Source organism: Rousettus aegyptiacus, unplaced genomic scaffold (genome assembly GCF_014176215.1).
Source record: "Rousettus aegyptiacus isolate mRouAeg1 unplaced genomic scaffold, mRouAeg1.p scaffold_m13_p_7, whole genome shotgun sequence".
In the NCBI taxonomy this organism is placed as follows: domain Eukaryota; kingdom Metazoa; phylum Chordata; class Mammalia; order Chiroptera; family Pteropodidae; genus Rousettus; species Rousettus aegyptiacus.
The window spans coordinates 52,986,403-53,007,847 of record NW_023416310.1 but is presented as its reverse complement, the minus strand read 5'-3'; the positions used below and the strand labels follow the sequence as shown (position 1 = coordinate 53,007,847).

The following is a 21,445-nucleotide window of genomic DNA, read 5'->3' as shown; positions in this document are numbered from 1 at the left end:
GTTCCTGTTTAAAAAAGAGAAGAACAATTGGGGACAGAATTCATGTAACTTGTATATTCTAGTTCTTAGACTATTAACATTGCTTTTCCTTGACACATATTCCTGTATTTACTACTATAGTCATATATAAACTGCCTATTTCAATGTCTTATACCTGGTTACTTTCCTAGTTACCATCAATAGATCCTGAAAAATAGAATAAATCTAAGTATTTTACTCATCTGTTCAATTAAGGATAGAATATGAACATCGGAATCAGGAAGGTGCCTTTAGTTAAGTACCCAGAGTATTGAATCATTGTAAGTAAGGTCTAGGATGAGAATTTTAAAAGCTCTGACAATCAACAAATAAGAAAAAAATCGTGATTAGCAACAGCAACCCAGAATGGATTGTTCTGTTCCATTATTTTCTTTTGCAGTTAAAAAATTCAACCAGAAAAAATATACATTTCAAGACTTTGTGAAAATTATGTTAAGATATTTCAACCAAATAAGCACACTGTTAAACAGATTTGACCCAACAGGCACTGCTTTCTGAACATCAAGGCATCCCTAGATATGATACGAAAAAACTCCAAATTACCTCTTGAGCAATGCCCACATTCTTTGTATGCACAAAATCACAAATAAATTGCAATATGCTCTGTATCTTTCATCTGCTACAATTATCATTCCAACCAGTCATAAGCAGGCATGTGCTGAGAGTGTCTCCATGTCTTCTACCCTTCTCTGATACTCTTCCTAGTGTCAGATCCAAGGGTGTGCTGCTATGTGTCAGATATACCAGGGGTCCCCAACCCCTGGCAGCAGACCAGTAGCGGTCCAAGGCCTGCTAGGAACCAGGCCACACAGCAGGAGGTGAGCGGCCAGCAAGCCAGAGAAGCTTCATCTGTATTTGCAGCCACTCCCCAGAGCTAGCATCACTACCTCAGCTCCACCTCAGATCATCAGGCATTAGATTCTCATAGGAGCACCAGTTCCTGGGGCCAAGAAAGTTGGGGACTGCTGAGATAAACCATGTGAAGCTGAGACTGTGTAACAAATAGAGCTAATGGGCTAGAAACTGAGAGCTACAGGAATGTGAGAGGGTCCCTCTCAAGGGTGGGGGGAAAAAAGTCCTTAAATTAGAAAGTTAAATGCCTGTTTCTCAATTCTTCCAACTGAAGGAAAAAAATACTCTATGGCTTTCTGTGTTGCTCAACTGAATGCAAAGGGCAAGCCTATTTGAAAGAAAACAGTACTGAATTTCAGCTAATTAAAATGCAAATATATCTTATCATTATCTTTATTGTTATTAGTTCTAATTCTAAATCTCTGAGCATTCTCAAGAGCAACAATCTCTGGATATGCTCTTTATTTTGTGATATTACACTAGTCCCTTTCTCCTTATATTTTAGAGGAAGCTGCCAAAGTCTCTGTTTATCTCTTTTTCCTTGTTATTCCAGGCTAATACAAATCTACAGGTCTTTGTAAATAAACTTTCCCTGTAGATGGAAACATGTTTCTAACATGTAGAACTTGTGCTATATCCGACCTTTTAGAGACACATCCGTTTTTGTAAAGCTTAGTGGGTTCCAAAGTCCATGGGCCGACTGAAGAATGCCCCCAGTGGGGTTTGAGGGCAGGCTCTTCTGTGCATACATAGGACCCAATCCATTACTTCTTCACAATCCCATGCAAGATACAGTTAATTTCTCTTTGTCTTCTGTCCTTCCCTGAGCTTATTCTCATTGCCGCTCCCCACCACCCCCCGTATATACAAATTCACAAGGCATGAGGGACTTTAGAAAGGATCTGAAGCCGAGAGACACTAGTCAAGAGCAGAAAATAACTACTGAAAATAAGCCAGTCTTTGACACAATGATTCAAGCTATGAGTTGTTCTGCTAACTCAGTGGAAGTAAGTCTTTTTTCCATCCCAATGCAGCAGAGAGAGAGCTATGACAGGCTCCCATTAGTAACTGTGTCCTAACACAACAGGGATTCCCCAGTGGGCAGCCACAGTCCCCTAGAGGAGGACATATAAAACTTTCATAGAGGGCCAGGACATACGTTGAACATCTAACCCTTTGCCAGTAGCTACCACCTCCTTTTCTTGGGTACTTCATATCCGGGCACTATCCAGAGCCTTTATGCTTGCCACTGCTTTTCCATCATCCTTCCTCAAGGGCCTGTCTTCTAAAGAAACAGATGAAATCGTTTTCAAGATTCCAAGTTCCAATCACCTCTCCACTATTCTAGCCTCTGAACTGATTCAAACCTCTTAACTGATTCGAACCTCATGTTTGCATTTGTAATTGGAGAGGATATTTTTTATTATTATTTACCTACTTCATAAGGTCCTTGATAGACTCAAATGAGACTATATATGAAATATAAAGTAATATATACATGCAAAGCCATAAAATCATTATTCTGCTAAAGTTATACAAATCCAAACTCAAGAAACAGAGCACCCCTTCCCATGCTCTTGTGTAATTTAGATGCAAGGACTATAGAAACAATGAAACAGATGTATTCGAATATGGAAATTAAGCATGATGTTGACATTTTGGTCCATTCTAATTTCCATGTTACCTGTCTCAGAGAGGAGTTTTGTAGCTTCTAGCACCTTCTCAGTGTAAACACCAGCTTCATAGTTCTCCATCTCAGCATTGATGATGTGTATGACTCGAGCTGCCCGGCCCCTGATGGCACCCGCGGTCCGGTCCAGAGTGTCCACATCCCCCTCTTGGAGGGCTATCACACACTTGTTCACGTCCTCCAAGATGTGATTTTCTGTGAAGAGGACATATACAAATTTATATGATTTTACAACACTCATACATTTAGTAACCAATTTAAGATTCATCGACTATCACAAACCATCATGTTGCACATATCAATATATGCCTAATAAGACAAGTGATAGTTTGTAATTACAACAGTGGTTCTCAAATGTGAGCAACAGCCACCGGAAGACTGGCAAAATCATAGACTGTCAGGCAGGGTTTTTGATTCAGTAGGTCTGGGGTGGAGCCCAAGAAATTGCGCTTCTACCAAGTTCCCAAGTGACACTAATGTTGCTGGTATGGGGACCATACTATGAGGACCACTGACTTAAAGAATATCTCTTTCTCTGTTTCAATGTTTGAGATCTATTGCATGAAAGGATCTTTTGAGTGGCTGTGGTAGCCAATATGAACTCAAATTGCCAACCAAGAACACTTCTGGACATGACCAGAGTTTTTTCTAGACATGCCCAGCTTTGGATGCCCACCTTTTAAAAATTATAACTACCAAATTCACAAAAAGCCAATAAAGGATTAAAATAAATGTTTACCACTTTAAGAAGTTTCTAGGACTAGTTCTGATTTTAAAACTCCCAAAGGAGAGATGGGACGATACACAGCAAATCCCAGTCTCCACCATGGGCCTCTCCTATTGGTTCTATTAAACCAATCACTCAAGAGAGAATATTTGTTCTTATAGAACACTAGGTAGAAAATTGCAAAATATAACTTCTTTTCATCAAAGAACATCTGTTTTAACTTCATATGATTTCCTCACTTCACATCACACATTTCTGATTTCTATATTCTCCAGTTTTTTAATTTCAATAGAAGTTAGAATAGAAAAATAAAACTTTTAAATATGAACATTCTGATATCTTAAAATCACAAGAAAAGGGTAATACTTTCTGAATGCTGGTATTTTCCTGAGTAAAAGAGAAAAATGAATGAGAAAATTTAGTTTTAATTTTGATTATGGAATGGCTGAAAACCACTCCTTTTTATGAGATTGGATTGTTTCATGAAAACTAACCTAAAAAGAAACTTGAGAAAAATATTTACTCAAATGAAACTTGGCACAGGATTTTAAATGTGAAAGTTTAATTCACTGCCTTGCTGGATCCCTGCAGACAAAATAGTCCCTGATCCCTGAAAATGAGCAAACTGAGAGGGTCTTCATGTTAAAACAGGTATCTAGTTACCATTTTATTTAAGTAACATAGTATGAGAATAAGATAGCTACTACTTGTCAGTGCGGGGTTTAAAGGTGGGATTCTGAAGTTGCATATTAAAGAAGAATGTTAATTACATTAGATAGTAATCTCTCTGGAGTTAATAAAATTAAAAAAAAAAAAGTAAGCTGCCCACTTGTGACCCAATCAATATCTTAAAATGAAATGACAGAATTTTTTTTAAAGAAACTATTTCCCAAACTTGAATCATACAACTAACTTAATTAAGGGGCAAGAAAAAGAGTACACTTTTGTAGATTTTGAAAGAGGCCAGCAGAAGCTGAAAATCCAAGATATAAAAAACGTTGCTTTTAGTTAGTCAAATCATCAACTAATTTGTTCAATGGTAGTCAGGTTAATCATACTGTGTGAATAAAGTATTAACTTTACTAATTTTAGAATTTGCTAATTGACTCAGTTTTCTGAATCAACTTATTTTTTTTGAAATGTTAAGGTAGTTTACACATTTTCTAATCTCTTCCAATTAGAGGTACCCTTTTTATGGAAAAATGCATCAAAATTGCCTCATGATAGTTACACATCGGTGGATGATATATTTGTAAAAGCTATTTTGACAAAGAATATTTTTAAGTAGATTTGCATTTTATTAATATAAGTACCAATAATCTATTTGAAAAAGAGATACACCTGTTCATGTAGACGTATGATCTAACCAAAGGATGTTCCTTGGTATAAATATGTATTCCTGGACTCCTTGTACTAGTGTCTCCCTTCCTACTTGCTACACCTTCAGGCCTGGGGCCCATGGTTTTGGAAGCACACTGGTCTAGCAAGAAGGGCAGTGAATTATTTGAAGGCAGAATCCACACTTAAGTCACATTTGCATTTCTGACAGTGCCTTACACACAGCAGGCAATTAAAGAAGAAACTGAATAAATACGTCCAGTGAAAAAGGGCAATCAATTATATATTTTGATCCTAAGGTATTTTCAAGAGACAGAATTCATTAAATAAGGAGATGGAAGAGTGCTGTTCCAAACAGCAAAGAATTCAGAAGAGAAAATAGTAATAAAAAGTGTATGTATTCTAGAGATAATTACTTTGATGGGAAAAACTGCTCAGGTACTTTGGATGTTACACCAGATAAGAAGTATGGTATTTAAACATAACATAAAAGATTTGACTGGAACAGATTTTGCGATAAACGTCTTTGAATTTTTGGAACCTTACTTCAGGAAAGATAAAATTTTGTTACAAAAATCACTGATGACCAAACTATGTGATTATTATAAACCTCAAAACTATTCAAAAACAAAATCCACTCTATGAATTTTTAAAGGAAACAAGCTCAAGACCCTAGAGTCAAAGAAAAAAAGAAAAGGCAAACAAAACAAAGCTTTTGGACATTATGGTACTGAGTTAATAGCTTTTTCAGATCCTAGATGCCTGCTATTTTGTGAGCCAAATCCAAGAATTAAACTGTCACATGGTTAACGCCAACACACTCATTTTAAAACACTATTAAAAATTGTAGTTTTTGCCCAGTGGGAAAAGTCTAAGTGCTCTAACACAGCCATTCCACTTCTTTTATGAGCCTCGGCCACATGTGAAAATTGCTTTTGCTCCTGTAATGTTAACAGTCAACATCATTGCTCCCCAAACTTGTTGCATTTCAAATGGACAAATTAAGCACCTACAAGTTCAGGTAGCATGAAAAAAACAAAACGAAGAAACCTGCAGTCCTAACAACACAAATATCTTTTTTTTTTCTGTTGCTGTTTTCCAAATAGAGTTTCCTGCTGGAATGGATATTCCCTTAAGAAGAAACTGATACATAAAATGTCATTAATACCATTTCAAAATATCTCCTGGGCCAAACTTGCAATTTACTGATGCAAATGTTTTGGCTCCGGCTTGGAGAGGAGATGAGAAGTAGTTACCCAACTATTGGCTACATCCACAGCCTACTAGCAGGAGACAGTGGGCTGTGTCATCATTTGTCAAGCCCGAGCCCGTCTGTGGAAAGGTGCCTGCCTCCTCCAAAGGCACGCTCCAGCGGGCCCTGCCAAGGCTGGCTCCCTGACAGTGCCTGTTCATTTTCCTGTCATGGCACACTGTGCCACTTGTACCACTGGGTTGGACTGCACAGCGTTATCAGCATATGCCAAAGCCTTTTCTTGTTGTTGGTATTAATGAGATGCACAAAGGAATGGCAGGGAGAAAGGTAGCAAAGAGGCAGGGCTGGTGGGAGAAAATTAAGAAAAGCTTGGCACTATTGAAACAGTCTGAGATAAGACCTGCTTACCTTGCTTTCCCCGACCTCGGAAATTTTTGTACATGCATTTAAAGCAAAGGGTAAGTTGGGAAAGTTTTAAGTACTAAAATTCTTCCTCTTGGAAAAAGGTAATACATGGGTATTTCCTACTTATTTGTAGTTAGGAGGGGAGGCAGAGTAAGATTTCTAGGAGCTATTGGGATTGCTCTTTGAGACGCGAGGCTGGGTGCGGAGGCCCCCTGTCCCATTCTGGGGACCCCTGTAATCGTCCTGGCAAAAACCGACTACATACTGGAAAGACACTCAGTATTGTTGGCCACTCTCCTATTCCCCACTACCTGAATCCCCAACATGGCTATCCAAACAGTTTCTATGCACTTCATGAGAGACGCATTTCTTGGGTTGTTAGGACTCAGCCACTGTCAAAGCAAAAATCCCAGGCATGGCAACTATTGAGTTCTTTATTAGGCAACCCTTAGATATGGGTATATTTAAATGAATAGCTGCTTTGACAAGCCATCAGAAACAAAGCACCTTGGGAATGAAAAATAGGACGGGTTTCTGAGAGGTTTTAGAGAGGAGAATGAGGATACCAGAGGTAAGAGAAGGGAGCTGCAAGGAAAGCTGTGCACCAAAGGAAATTCCCCTTCTGTCCTGACTTATTGAGAACTATATACCTTCCAAAAAGAGGATATTCTGAATTTCAATACTTTCTCTGCCAAGTTACCTACCCACTCAATGAGTTCGTTTTCTCTAAGGAAGACTTAGAATAATACCTATTTTACAGAATTTTGGCGAGAATTCAAGCAAACAGCAGAGTCAGGCAAATTATAGACACTGAGCATGTGTTAGCTTGTTTATCCCATCTGCTTTGTCTTGACCCCTATGGTTTCAAAGTTGGCTTTCCGATTAACCATAAAATCTATAGATTCAACTATGCTGCTGTCTGACAAGCTTTAAACAGAAGCCCCCAGTGGGAATTCATTTTCTGTTTCTTCATGAGAACGAAAGACTGCACCTAGGAAAAATTCCCAAATGATAAACCTCCCCTAGATATCCCTCCTACACTGTTGCAGTCAGGTGCCCTTTCTGCTTGGTCCCCTCCCTCTCAGGCCTTGGTGGACAAGAACAAGCAGGGTAGCTGGTAACCACCTCTCTGCTGAAGACAGTTTCCATCTTTTTCCAAGGGTTTCAAGCTGGTAGCATTTGCCATCCCTCTAGACACTGAGGATGGGGGAACAGGGTAAGGAAGGGGCATGGTATTTCGACTCTTCAGCCCCCCTAATAGGGCAAGGAATCAACACTGTTGCATGGTGACAATGGGGCATTTGTGCTGGGGCAGGGGTGGCAGTGCTAGGCCTGGGTCTGAGGCACCACCTTCCACCATTTAAAGGCAAACGGCACCCGGCAGATGTTGGTCAAGGCTGGAGCTAAACGAATTGGCAGGTATGAGTTCCATACACCTGTGGGTGGAATCAACACCTGCTCAATTTAAAACTTTCAAGGGTCACTTGGTTATTTTAATACCTCGCACTGGAGGCTGACGTTTCTAGTGAACTTCTCCCTTATTCTTTCCACAGAGACTCTTCTGTGTGAACTGAGCCAAAAATATTTGGAAAAAGGCCCATTTGCTGGCTGATAGGCCAATTCTGCAATAGCACTGATGAGTCCCGTTAAAGGTCAAATTGACAACACAGTTATTCAAATGCACTAACATCCTTCAGTCTGGTTTCATTTACAAAGAAGAAAGTTACAATTTCAAGTGATGCCTAGTCCTATTTTCTTTCTCTCACTTCCTTACATAACCTCATAGACAGGTGCTCATAGCCTCCGTAGCTCCCAAGTGCCTTCTAATAGGTTTGTTCTGTGGCTAATATTTCTTTCTGGCTTCTGAAAATGTGGGTAAATTCACTTGTTGGAAAAATGACCCCCTTAACACAGCCAGACAGCAGTTTGGAACAACAGATTTTTTTTTTTCTGATTTTGAAGCATAAACCATGAGGATTAATCAATCCCATATCCCATACTGCTTTTTCAGATGGTTGCTTCTGATACATCAAGGGCTATCCTGTAAAAAACAAACAAACAACAACAACAACAAAAAACCCTACAGGAACTGGAAAGGAAGCAAAGTCTCCTTAAATAATTTGTTAGGATTCTGATATCTTTATCAGAAAGTTGTGTTTTTCCTCCCTAATGCTTTGATGCAGTGTCTTGAAATAATGTGCACACCAAAGAAGAATTTAAGAGGATGCTACAGTCACATTTGCAGAGATGATTGAAAGCTCAAAGGGCCAAGAAGAGCACTTGAAACATAGACTCATGACATTTGCAGGATATTCCTGTTCCCCTTCAGCAGCCTTCTAAGAGGCCTATTTTTGATTACCTGAGACAGAAAGGAAGTCATCCACCGAGGTGATGTCATCCACAGCCTCCGTCAGCACTCGGACCTGCTTCTCCCACTGATCTTTAAAGACATCCATGTTGTCCTGGGCAACTTTGCTCTGTGGCCGGGCAGCCAGTGTGAGAGCGGCATTGATGACCTATTGGTTAGAAGCAATCCAGGGACATATTGAAAATATTCTTCCAAAGAGGAACAAGCAGATCAAACCATGTTGAAACCTTGGACCCTGTAGCTTCTGTCAAACTGTTGGTTCTCAGTGTTTGGAAGGAGAATTAAAAACATGAACAATGAAGTAGGCTATCAACTACCGTGAGCTTTTGTTTGTTTTGGTTTTCTTCTTTTTTAAGATATCGCAATTAGCATAAGGTTTTAGAAAGTATTTATTGGACAAATCCTATTTACTCAGCATAGACATGGAAGAAACATAACTCTTATTCTACATGTGCAAGCTTATAATTTAGTTGAGAGAAGGTAAGTAGATATGTAGTGTTTAAATAACAGCCCCAAAGTCAATCTTAATGGAAAAGACAATAATTGCCACAGTAATTCTGAAGAGACTGCAATAGATGTTTTTTTTTTTTTTCTTTTTGGGAAAAGTAGAACTTGTAACAGCCCATGGATGTTGGTTTGCACTTTCCAGTGAGAGAAAAGAGGGCGAGGTAAGGAAAGGAGTGATGGAAGAACTGGAGTGTTGGAGGTCCTAAATATCAAGTCACTGACAGGCTTTTGAAACAAAGTAAATGAGGGTTACCTGGGGACACAGGCTGTCAATCTGGGTGGCTGCCATCCGGACTAATTTCACCCCTTCCTCATTGTTGGAGATGGAACAGGCCAAATTGGCAACCTGTATTGGAGGAAATTTGAGTGAAAATTATGTTGCGGTAAAGAAAAGTATTCTGTTGTGTGACCTTGCACCTTCTCTAGAGAGTGACACATCCAGAAGCATTTTTCATAACTAAGCTAAGGACACTCTTAAATGTTGAACCAAATATCACTATTTTTAATGCTAAATTAGGCATTTCTGCCAGAAGAATAGGGTGTTAATAACAAATTATTGCCTTGGGATTCTCATGCACACACAATACTACATTTTAACTGCATGGTTTTGAACCGTTTTACGCTATGGGCTGCCCTGATCGACCTACACTCTCACTTCAGCACCCTTAGACTCATCATTGAGTGCAGAACATTGAGGTTTTGGCCATGTCAGTACTAAATTCTGACTAGTGAGAGAGATGCTCCAGGAAATGCTTTGGATTTTAAAGAGACTCACAGTAAGCTGACAGAGTGCTCTACCCAATGGAACACAGATCTGCCTGTCAGTCTGTCAGGAAGATGCTAGTCCACCAGTAACCAACTCAAATGCAGAAGAGACTAATATAATCCATAGACACCAGGGGAGAATATAGCAAATTAGAATATGCAAGTCTACTATAAAGGCATTTAAATTTGATTTTTTTTAACACGTTACCAGCTAAAACAACTGAACTGAATTTGAGTTCCTAGATCAAGCATTTCAATTTGTGTTATTCCTTCTCAAGGAGAATTGGTAATACAAGGTCGGATCGATTGGCCAAAGTCAACAGCACACAAAACTACCATCATAACTATGCTCAGTCCCATCAGGCTGGTGTCAGGAAGACAGGAGGATAGGGTTTAGAAAGAGCAAAAAAATAAGGGCAACCAGGGCTGGGAATAGTAGGGCAAGGAGGACACTTGATTAGCAGAGAGACAATCCCGGGAAGCCTCTTGGCCACCGCCCTCTTATATTGGCTCACTTCTGCTCTCCAAAATCAGGTTACTTCCCTGTCATGCCTTAATACCCTGGGAGATTAAAGTGAACCACACACATGTATATTGTGAAAGAAATAGACAGCGTGGAGCAATGGAAAGAGCACAGGACTGGAGATCATTCAAAGGATTGTTCTTTATTAGAAAAAGTAGATGGGTAGATGGTGATACTATAAATACTTTCAAATACTACTTCACTAGATTGTTAGTACAAAAAATCCTGTTTTAAAGCTTTTAAGAAAGACATGTTAAGTCTATTACAATGATAACATGTACTATGAGAAACTACAGACTGAGTCCCAAACATTATCATGTAGTTTCTTATATTTATAGTTTATCTTTGATTCTTCCGAGAGTTTTCACTCTTTCACTTAGTTTGTGGAGTAAGTCTATGAGAAAGACAAATATGCCTTACTGTATCCACTCACAGGCTACTAAATACTCAGGGGTATAAGGCTCCTTGGAGACCCAGCAAGAATAATGCAGGTTCTTAATTTCTTTTCTGTTATACTGTCTCCACTCTGCATTTAAAAAATCTTTGTTATATTTGTATTCTAGTGTATTTTATATTCCAAATGCCAGAATAAGTACATGATGTATTCCAGTGTATTTTATATTCCAAATGCTAGAATAAGCAGATGACAGAATTGGTGCTAAATACATGATTATTGAATTAAAGAATAGCTTTTAATAGTTTTTAATGCATATGTGATTTGTAATGCATCATGGATTAAAGATACTCTCAGAGATAAAGTTAAATTACCCCCTTTAGCTTGGCTAGACAAATGTTCACATTAGCATAACTTTGGTAAACATTTTCTAGCAGGTAAACAAGGGCGCCTACATGCTGGTCCATTTCTATCATTGAACAACCTTCCATTTCATGAAATGATAATTTCAGATAATGGTTTTGTTTGCTCTCTATCATCTTTTCTTGGTTTATGACAGAGACTGAAAGTCACACTGGCATAGAAGTGGATAATTGCTAAAGAGTTTGGTATATGACTCTACATGATGAAAACAATGTGAAAACTCTGGGAACCAGGACTTGGGTAACTTTGCTTGCATCTTTGTAAGAAGAGTGATGAAATACCAATACTCTCAATGAGATAATGGCTTTAGACCAAGTGTTTCATGACTGTTAACATAAAAACATATAATTAAGAGAGAACCAGATATGCATTTCTTGATGGAAGGGCATAACACCACTTATGAAATGTTTTTGCCAAAAACAAACAAAAAACCTGGAAATGATCAGTCTCAGGACCAAGTTTCAATTTACAAAAAAAAAAAAAAAAATTAAGAGACAAAGAAACATGTAAAATAAAACCACATAAATGCAATTATGAAGATCCTGATGGTGATACACTAGTAGAAAAGTGAGGCCTTTTTTGGATCCTGAATAAACCATAATACATACATCCATAAATATGTTAATAAATACATAAATAAAAATACATTGTGAAGCAATAAAATATTGACTAAATAGTTGATATTAAGTCCATATTTCAAAGTATGCTAATAATATTTTAGTTATTTTTTAAGTGTCCATGGCTTTTAGAGATAAATATTGAGGTGCTTATGGATGAAATATGTTTGGGATTTGCTTTACACTTATTTAGGGTAGGGGAAATGCTTGGAGGTGTAGAAAAAAAAAAAGATTGACCATTAGTTCCCAATTGTTGAAGCTGGATGATAGTACATGATGGTTTGTTATACATGCTCTATTTTTGGATATGGTTGAAAATAAAAGTTAAAAAACAAAAGTAGCAACTACAATCTATTACATCATGAGCCGCGATAAAATACTTTCTTATACCTGTATGAGTCTCAAAGGAGCACAGTATAATTCAGGAAGAAACCTGATTATGGTTTGGAGTCAAGACTTGCAGACAACGAAAGAATACCAGTCTGAGCATGGAAGAGGAATGCTATGACTGGACTGTGTAAGTCACAGCAGTGGCTCTCTGGACCAGTGGTCCTCAACATTCTTGTGCTCCTATGCGAATCTAATGACTGATGATTTGTGGTGGAGCTGAGGCCATGATCCTAGCACTGGAGAGCAGCTGCAAATACAGGTGAAGCTTTGCTCTTTCATCCACCGCTCACCTCCTGCTGTGCTGCCTGGTTCTTAACAGGCTATGGGCTGGGAGATGGAGACCCCTGCTCTAGACCACACAGTTTCCTGTTCATGCTGGCTGCAGGTCCCCAGGAAAAAGGTGAACCTAGGAGCCTTAGAGCTAAGAAGAACTGATCTCTTGTGAGAGGGAGATGCCAATCATTAGCTTCTATAATAATAACGAAATTTTCTTTGTGCATCTTCTGAAATGTTTCATCCTTTGCTCAAATAAACTATTATGGCTTAGATCTAATGTAGGAACCTCATTGCCCAACAGAATCTTAGTACAGGAAATTGTACTAGCAACACTCAGAAAAAATAAAGAGCTGGAAACTCCCAATAGTTCTCCAATTATTTATACCCTTTAATTTACTGATCCATAAATCCTGAAGTCTGGCAGCCTCCACTCTGCAATGTGCTCCTGCTGTTTCAAGTCCACTTGAAATCAGAATTTCATTTACCTTGTACTATATTCTAAAACATTCTGAAAATATTTCCAACATACTGCTAAGGATTTCACTATCTTCACAGGCAGGCTTGTTTATTTTATATTGGTCATGGACTCAATCCAAATTCCTACCTTATTTTCCTTTGGCTTGGCTTTCTGCTTCTCACTAGACCCCTTGGCATCGTAGTGACTCTGAACATGGTTTTACATATTGTGATTTCTAGAACTCTGGCAGCTAACACAAAATTCCAGTCTTGAGGCAGCTCCAAATCAATAGTGCAACCTGAAATGCCAGCTAACATTTCAACACCAGCCCAAGACTACGGTGCACAGTAGGTATTTAATAATTGATTTCAACTGCCTGTTCTTTAACTACAGCTCTTATGATATCGAAATCTCTGATAAATAAAATGTCCGATTTTTTGAATCACAATATTTTCTTCTTTAAAACATCGACAATTTAGCATGATAATCTTCCTAAGGCAGGGAGGAGGGAAAGGGAATGATAGACTAGAGTCATTATACACTTGAAAAGGATTAACGCAAATGACAAAGTAGACAATAAATCTGTGCTTCTAGACTGTAAACCAAAAGATGTTGAGCAACATGACTAAATTTAATAGAATTTTGAAAGCGGCTTGAGTTAACCAAGCAAGTAACATTTATGGGTTGGCTTTAGCCTCTCTGTTCTACCCTCTTGAATTGTTTACAACTCAGCTGAGGCAACAAGAGTCATTTGTCTTCCTAGAGGCTTAGAAAACAATAAGTATATCATTAACTATTAAATGCTGGGCTGTTTAGATTGATTTGGGATTATAGAAAGTGACTAGGCCATGAGCAAAGGTGGCAAGGCTCCCTGTTGAACTACTCATACTAAATTCCCAACAATGTCTTATGAAAGGAAGTCCTCCTGCGTAACTTCTGAGAGCATAATGGATTTGGGGAAGGAGAAACTGAAAATACTGAGCTAAGTCTTCCATCTCTGACTTAGTACCTTAAAAATTGTTATCTTGGTGAACAGGAAGAAGTTTAGTAGCCATTGCCCAATTGTGTGCTGCTGACTCCAAGAGTTTTAAGATTTCAGAAAAAGGAGTCATTGGTCCCCCCTAGCTAGGAATCAGTACACATACCACGGAGAGGTAAGATATCCATCTTACAATATTTCTTTTCTGACTGCCTGATTAGCACAACTTTCTGGATGCTCACAGATTCTGGTCTTCTGGATTCACACTGTGTAAGTAGGTAAAGCAAACAATAATATTAGCAGGAGTAAAAAGACAATAAACCAACAAAGAATGCTGATGCTGATTCTTCTAAAAGTAATTCTCTTCTGGAAATAAATTTGTACTACAACTGGCTAACTTTTAATAATCACCTTAGCTGACAAAAGACAAGTAGAGACATCCTGGGAACACTGACGAGAGTTAAAATTGACACTCAGAAACATGTGAAACCATCATGAAAATATATTGTGACCATTCAAAATGCAAGATTTCTTTAATCGAAAAAAAAAAAAAAATCCCACACAGCTCAAAGTCTCAGATTAACAGCATATTATGGTTGTGGAACTTGGTTTGGTATGGACATCACTACAGAAAGCAGCTTCATCTCAAAAATGCTATAGTCTTGTTTGAACACTTTCAAGGAAAACCAAAATGTCTGATAGGCTAAGCTTTAATTAGACATAAAATACCTCTGCTAATAAAGTTTTTAGGCATTTAACTCGAAAGTGATATGAGGTAGATCACAGAGATGAGAACATTTTCTTTTTCTTGGCCCTAGAAATCAAATTACACTTTTTAATAGTCGTAATTTTGTTCAATTTCAGATGCCAGTTCATAATACATTCAGCCCCCAAAACAACACTATCATTTTATATATATATAAATATATATATATATATATATTTTTTTACAGCTTCAGGTATCATATTGGTGTTTTAAGAACATACTATTGAAATACATCAGAATAGCAATTTGGAGGTTTATCAAGCACTTGATCCTCATGCTAATATTTCATCAACATCATAAATTTAAGAATAAAATGAACTTATTTACTATTAAAAGGGAATTTATGGAATTACCAGTCACCACAGCCACATGGCCATATAAAACCATAAAGAGAAGATGGCACAAATTCCACACAAACTATTATTCTATAACAATCATGGCAATAAAGAGTGCTGTGGTCTCAACGTGAAGACTTACTCAGTTACCTGCGTGATATGATTAGCACACAAAAAGGCATTCATGTATATGTGCCTCTCTTGTCTAGAATTTCAAGGTTCCCCCCATGTTACAGATGGAATGTGACAATTCAGTAAGAGACAAAGTGACACACTTCCCTGAAATTTCTGAGAGGCAAGACAGAAGCAGCTGATGTTAAAAGAGGGGGGCTTGGTCTTGAAAAGACGATAGACACTCGAAAGATTCATAAAGTAGACTGAAGGTCAACTGAACGTCTGAACTTGAGGTTAGGACAGCCTAAAGGATCTGGCTATCCCGATAATGTTTGCAGCAGTGTCTCTTTCTGGCTGAGTTATTTCAGAATTCTTTAAAATGCAGCTTCCTCAGACCAAAATGAGTTTATCAACCTGATTACCAGTAACTGAGGTTCTGAAGGAGAGAGGAGACCTAGACAACAGGGATAATTTGATCAGGGAGGGATGTCTCAGTAGAGGTTGGCAGCTGCAGCAGCATGAAGACCCTGGAGACAAGAAGAGATGAGAAACACTTTTTCATGCTTCTGTTTTAAATAACTTCTCTAAAGCATCTGGCACTCTTAATTATTCTATATATTTTAATTCTTTTTTAAATCATGATGGTAAGAGTCTGGGCTTTGGAGTCACGCAGCCTGAGGTTTATGCTTTGCCTCTTACACCTGCTGTCAAGCAAGTTGCTGTAGTGCTGTGAGCCTCAATTTCCTCAATGATAAAATATAAATATAAGATCATAACAAGTCGTGATAAGGTTGAAGTAAAAAATTGATAGAGTACTTAACGCAGCACACGTTGTGCACTTTACTGTTAGGTTACTATACAAGTAAAGAAATATCTTAATAACAACACCCAATCCCTGGTGTATTCAACCACTCGAATACTGAGTGCCTAGCATGTGCCACACATCGAAGGTACAGAGGTGATCACATATTTTTTATTTTTCCTAGAGAAGCTCATATTTTGGTAAAATTAAGCAAGTAAAGTTCATATTGTAAAGATTACTACACAGGAGATAAAATGGAAACAGTGATTGAAAGTAAAGCGAAGTCTACATGTGATCATTTGAATAGTTTTTCCTTCAGCCACATATAATTTTTATAAACTTACAATCTTAGCATGTATCTTTTTGTCACAGCTTAATCTCATACCACAAGTATTTTCCAGATTCTTTATATACTTGTAATCAATTTTTTAAATAATTGAATAAGATTCCCAAATGTTTTTTACTTCTTTATTATTTGGCAAGTCAATTTCCTATTGTCACACATTTCAAGAAGTCTCCAATGCTTGCTATCACCAAAAACAAAGTAACGTCCATCTTTAAGCAGCCAGTTTTCGTGCTCTGTCAGAGCAGACTTTCTGGGTCAGGAAACTGTCACGGCACTTGTTTACATATGGCTGTAGTGCTTGCTGAAAGGTCCCCAAGCAACGAGCGAACTGCTAACTCTCCATTGTCACCAGTGTTATATCCCATACTTAGCACCGTTTGTCCTGGCCTTCTTGGCCATCACTTCATATGAATTTCTTTCCAACCTTCATTTTATAAGCTGCAAGTGTAAATCAGGATTGCTAAAAAATCATTTCATGTTTCCCCAGCAAGACTGTGAATTCTTACAGGGCAGAGGACTTCACTATTCCTAGCACAGGTACACAACTCCATTTTTTTTATTTTATTAAATCTCACAAGTTCCCTTCATGCTCTATAGAGTACCATTCAACTTGTTACAACCTAGTCATCCCTAGGAAGGTCCCAAGTTCTATGTGCCATCTTTTTTTTTTTTTTTTTTCAGTTTACCATCAAGTGAGCATTTAGCAGCTAATACCAAACGAACCTTGTATAACATCCTGCCACATGGTGCTAGGAAGCAATTTCTTCCTGGTCCCACCAGGCTTCGTACCCTCGCCTGTACTTACACACCTATGAGAATGCAAATCTATATTCCGAGGGCTCCTAGGGGATGCAGAACAGCTCATTTGCCTCTGTCCTTAGGTACACACACACCACTAGCAAATGCCGTTTGCATGCCTGTACCCAAATTAAAGTGATCACTCTGCCCCAGTGACTTTAATGGAGGTAATCACCAGTTCACATCCATGAACAAATTGATGTGCTTGCTCTACAGCTGAATCATTCAACATAAATCTATACTCTTCATATATAAAAACCTTAGTGGCTTAAAATAATGCAATAAAGTACCACCTAATGCCTTCTTGATGCCTGTTCATCAATAATGTGTGGCTGTGTGAAAAGGACTGGGAGGAGGAGGAACAGACACCCAGAAGAAACTCAAGGATGTTTTCCACTGGCCACAATAAGTTTGCTGGTGAAGAGTCATGAGAAACAAGTATAAATCAAAATGCCATGCAGCTTACCTCCCAGTGTAGCCCCATTAGCCACCCTTCCTGAAGCCTGAGGGTCACTCTCCACTCTCTGGACTTCTTTGAATTAACCAGAATGATCAGTTTTGCAGCTTTTCATCTATACTTATATCCTTCTTGGTTGTCTGCTTCATCTTTCACCACTTCTTACTCCTCCTGACCCCTTAAAACTCTGTCTCCGCCTTAGGCTTTAACAGTCTGCACATAACTCAGAACAAAGACCTACAACATATCTAACAGAGGCTCTCGTGCATCTGTGCCTGACAACTGCAATAGGCATTGCCCTGAGGAGAAGCCCTAGGAACCTAAGTTGACTAGAGCAATGGTGTGTGAGAACAGGGGAAGTGACCTGAATGGTCCCAGGCCACACAAGGGAAGACTGAGGAAAGACCTTCGGACCAGCCCTATTCCCTTAACAGCAACCTTCTGGCCCCCAGGTACCTATAAATTCCTTGTCTTCCTATCTTCATTGCCTCCTGGAATTTTTCTGGGCTCAGTCCCTCGAAACTGCTTACTCCATCTTATCTGTGTTCTATCGCTTCCTTTCTTCATTTTAGATCTGTTCTTGCATTCTTCCCTAGATTCTCTCATGAAGTTTCAATTCTCCCTTTATTATCTGAGTCCAAGTTTGTCTGGGTGTAGAGAACAGCTCCCTTTTCCAAGCCTTTCCTTTAGGGGAAATCCAATCCCATGTTCAGCCAGGTGGGAATCCAAGTGCCTCAGTCATCATACAGGAGACACTAGAGAGCTTTCAATGTCTGTTGTATTGTGGGCTCATTAAATCATGTAGGCAAAGTCATCCATGCTTAGCAGCACTCCCTGACCTTCTACAAACTGTCTCTCCCACGTGTTTACATTCATCCTAGTTCTGCTTTATCTGCCTTCATACCCTGCTTCCTCACACCTGCTTCAGGTTCTTTGCTTAACACCTAGGAAAGTCTTTTTCTGGCTCTCTAATAGTGGGTATACTCCCCCTCACTTTCTTATTCCTGCAGCTATTACATCTTTTTTTTTTTTTTTTTTTTTGCCTCTTTCCTGCAGGGCAGACAGCCAGGAAAAGCCTCCTGAATGCATTGATAACCAAAGCTTTTATAAATCTCTTTCAAACTGGAGCTGCCCTTGCTGAGTACCTTGCACCCCCTTCCTTCCACAGGCCACAAGCACCTACTGATGCCTGAAAACATATGTCTTGCTCAGCTCTGAAATCTAACACGTTTCCAAGATGCTCTGAGAACAGAGCACTGCCAGAGGGTGAGCCCTGGAGTTATTCCATGTCACCTGGAAACCATCTCTCAAAGGACCCTGCCACATGGAACTCCTTCTCTTCTAAGGTGACCTTCAAGTAATCACCTCCACCTTGTTGGACAACAGATGCAGCCATCACAGTTTCTGGCCAGGCTTGGACCCCAGATGCATCCCAGTTTCATCTGCAGGCCCTCAGGAGACCATGGCCAGGTCTAGATAGAAGGAGCAGCTGTGCTTGCAAAAACACATGTCGACTCTCAGCCAAGATTATGATCATAACCAACACTCACAGGAATAGGCCAAGCTCATGATGCCCTTCAAATGTGCCTTGGCTTGGCAACTTTCTACAGAACTATTTTGTTGTCATCCTCAGTGGGTCAGTTTTTCCCCTAGCTGAATCAGTCATCTGGGTGAATGGCCAGTCAGCTTGACCTTTCAATCTGCTATGTGGAAAAAAAAAAAAAAAAAAAAAAAAAAGCTGAGAATGGCACTCTGACTAATAGTCCCAGAGAAGAGCAAGGAATGAGGAAATTCTAGACATCTCGCTTCTTTCAGCTTTGTACCTTCTAGGCTGCTGGGTATTTATGTAACTGTGGGCTTTGGCCTCAAAAAGGTTCTGCATTGTTTTTCCATGGGATCCAGGTTTAGCAAGTGAACTTGTTATAGGAACACTGATAATATTGTGTGTGCACACACAGAGGAAGGGAGAAAGAAAAAGAGAGCTATGAAGATATTTGGAGGTTTTCATCAATGTAAATGTTCTTACTTACAATTACAATAATTACAATTATAACATTCCCTGAAGCCTGAGTAATTTTCAAACTTTCTAGGGTTTGATACCTATTATCTCACAACAGAACACATTATGTGTACAGACACATAGATGTATGTTTTTTCATTGGCATTATTTAGTGAGGAAATATGATTCACAAGCTTTGCCCATGGGCCAAATGTAGCCAGCCAGTGGCTTGTTTTTGTATGATCTTCAAGCAAAAAAAATGGTTTTCACATTTATAGAGAGTGGTTAAAAGAAACACACACACACACACACACACACACACGAATACATAAGTGAGATCCTATGTGGCTCACGGATCCTAAAATATTTACTACTCTTAATAAAAGTTTGCTAACTCCTCAGCTATGATATAGTTGTAAATAGGAAGACTGCTCTGGTATTTGCTTATAGACTGGAATACAAACTTCCCCAAGGGCTCCAGTCCTAGAAGTCTTTTGTCTCTGTTCAATGAAGCCTTCTGTACTCATATTTCCCAATCTCTTCTCTAGTAATGTTCCTTAAAGACAAAAGACTTTTTTCTTGTCCCTTTATATTTACTTTTACACTGTATTACATCATTCATAATTTCATCAGAAACAGCTTTTACAAAAGTGCAGTCCATCCTTGGGGACTAAAGAGCTGCTAAGTTTGAATGTTCTGAAGAATATTCCCAACACTTTTAAGGGAATTCACAAAGAATCAGTGCAAACAGCATGTTGGAAGTAATCTCCAGAATATGGGCAAAACTTCTAAAGGGTCTACTTTGAAGAAAACTTCACTCTTTTAGATGGATCTGTTCTGTGTGGGGGTTGTACCTTATATGTGGCAAGACCCATTAAATCTATAATAATCCCTAAAGAAAGGGTTCAGAGGAAGAGAATTTGGGGTAGAGCTTTGCTGCTCAAAGAATTATCCACAACCCAGCAGGAGGGCCGTCATATCGAGGCTAGTTAGAAACCCTGGCTCTCAGGTGTGCTCCAGACCGTCTGAATCAAAGTGCATATTTTACAGGATCCTCTTATTAATTCCCAGGAACATTGCAATCTGAAAATTATTGGCATAATGCAATCAATAGAACATGTAAAACTGAGTAGTTTTGCCACTTGGGCAAGTAAGTTATTCTCTTTAAGTTGTCACGTCCTCCTCTGTAAAATACATATAGTAATGCCTAACTTCCATGATAAATCTTGAATGTTTGTAAGGTATTGAGTAAATAATGTTCCTCAAAAGGTTAACTCCTGTTACGTGACTACATGAGCCACTATAATATGGTAAATACTAATGCACGGTGAGAAAAGTCATTTGATGGAAGATGTTTGACAATTTAGTCTGTTTTCTGCAAATGATTTGACACTAGTTATAGGAAGCCAATGACTAACTCATATAGGAATCTAATGTATGACTCGGAAGGCATTTTAGAACTCCTCTAATGCAATGGTTCTGGTCCTAGCTGCATGTTCTAATTACCTGAAACGTTAAACAAAAACACCAAGGTGTAGTAGGCCTGACCACAGAGATCCTGGAGTGGGGCTTGGACATCAGCAGATGTTTATTTTTAATTCCTCTGAATGATTTGAGGGTCCAGCCAAAGTTGAAAAACACTGATCTAATCTAAACAAACGCTTGCCAATGTGCCCCACCTCCATCCATTTTACCAAAGAGAACTATTCCCCAGGCCCGAGAAGACTTTCTCTTGGTCATGCAGCTAAGTGGCTGAAAAATGGAGGCCAAGATCCAGGTCTCTCTATTTCCACCCTTAACCATGGACAGACACTGAAGACTCCCAAGAAGCATCAAAAAAATATTGATGCCTGGGATCCATTTTC

At 38.9% G+C, this 21,445-nt stretch overlaps 1 protein-coding gene across 6 annotated transcripts in view; it reads right to left on the bottom strand.

Moving 5' to 3' along the window:
- CTNNA2 (catenin alpha 2) overlaps positions 1–21,445 on the bottom strand; it is a 967,153-nt gene that overhangs the window by 84,422 nt on the left and 861,286 nt on the right. For all 6 annotated transcript variants that reach the window (XM_016123449.2, XM_016123443.2, XM_016123447.2 and 3 more), the window contains exons 10-12: positions 9,393–9,485; positions 8,624–8,780; positions 2,576–2,776 (exon numbers count right to left, since the gene is read on the bottom strand). In XM_016123449.2, coding sequence (XP_015978935.1) covers positions 2,576–2,776; positions 8,624–8,780; positions 9,393–9,485 — 451 coding nt within the window. The remainder of the gene's footprint in view (positions 1–2,575; positions 2,777–8,623; positions 8,781–9,392; positions 9,486–21,445) is intronic.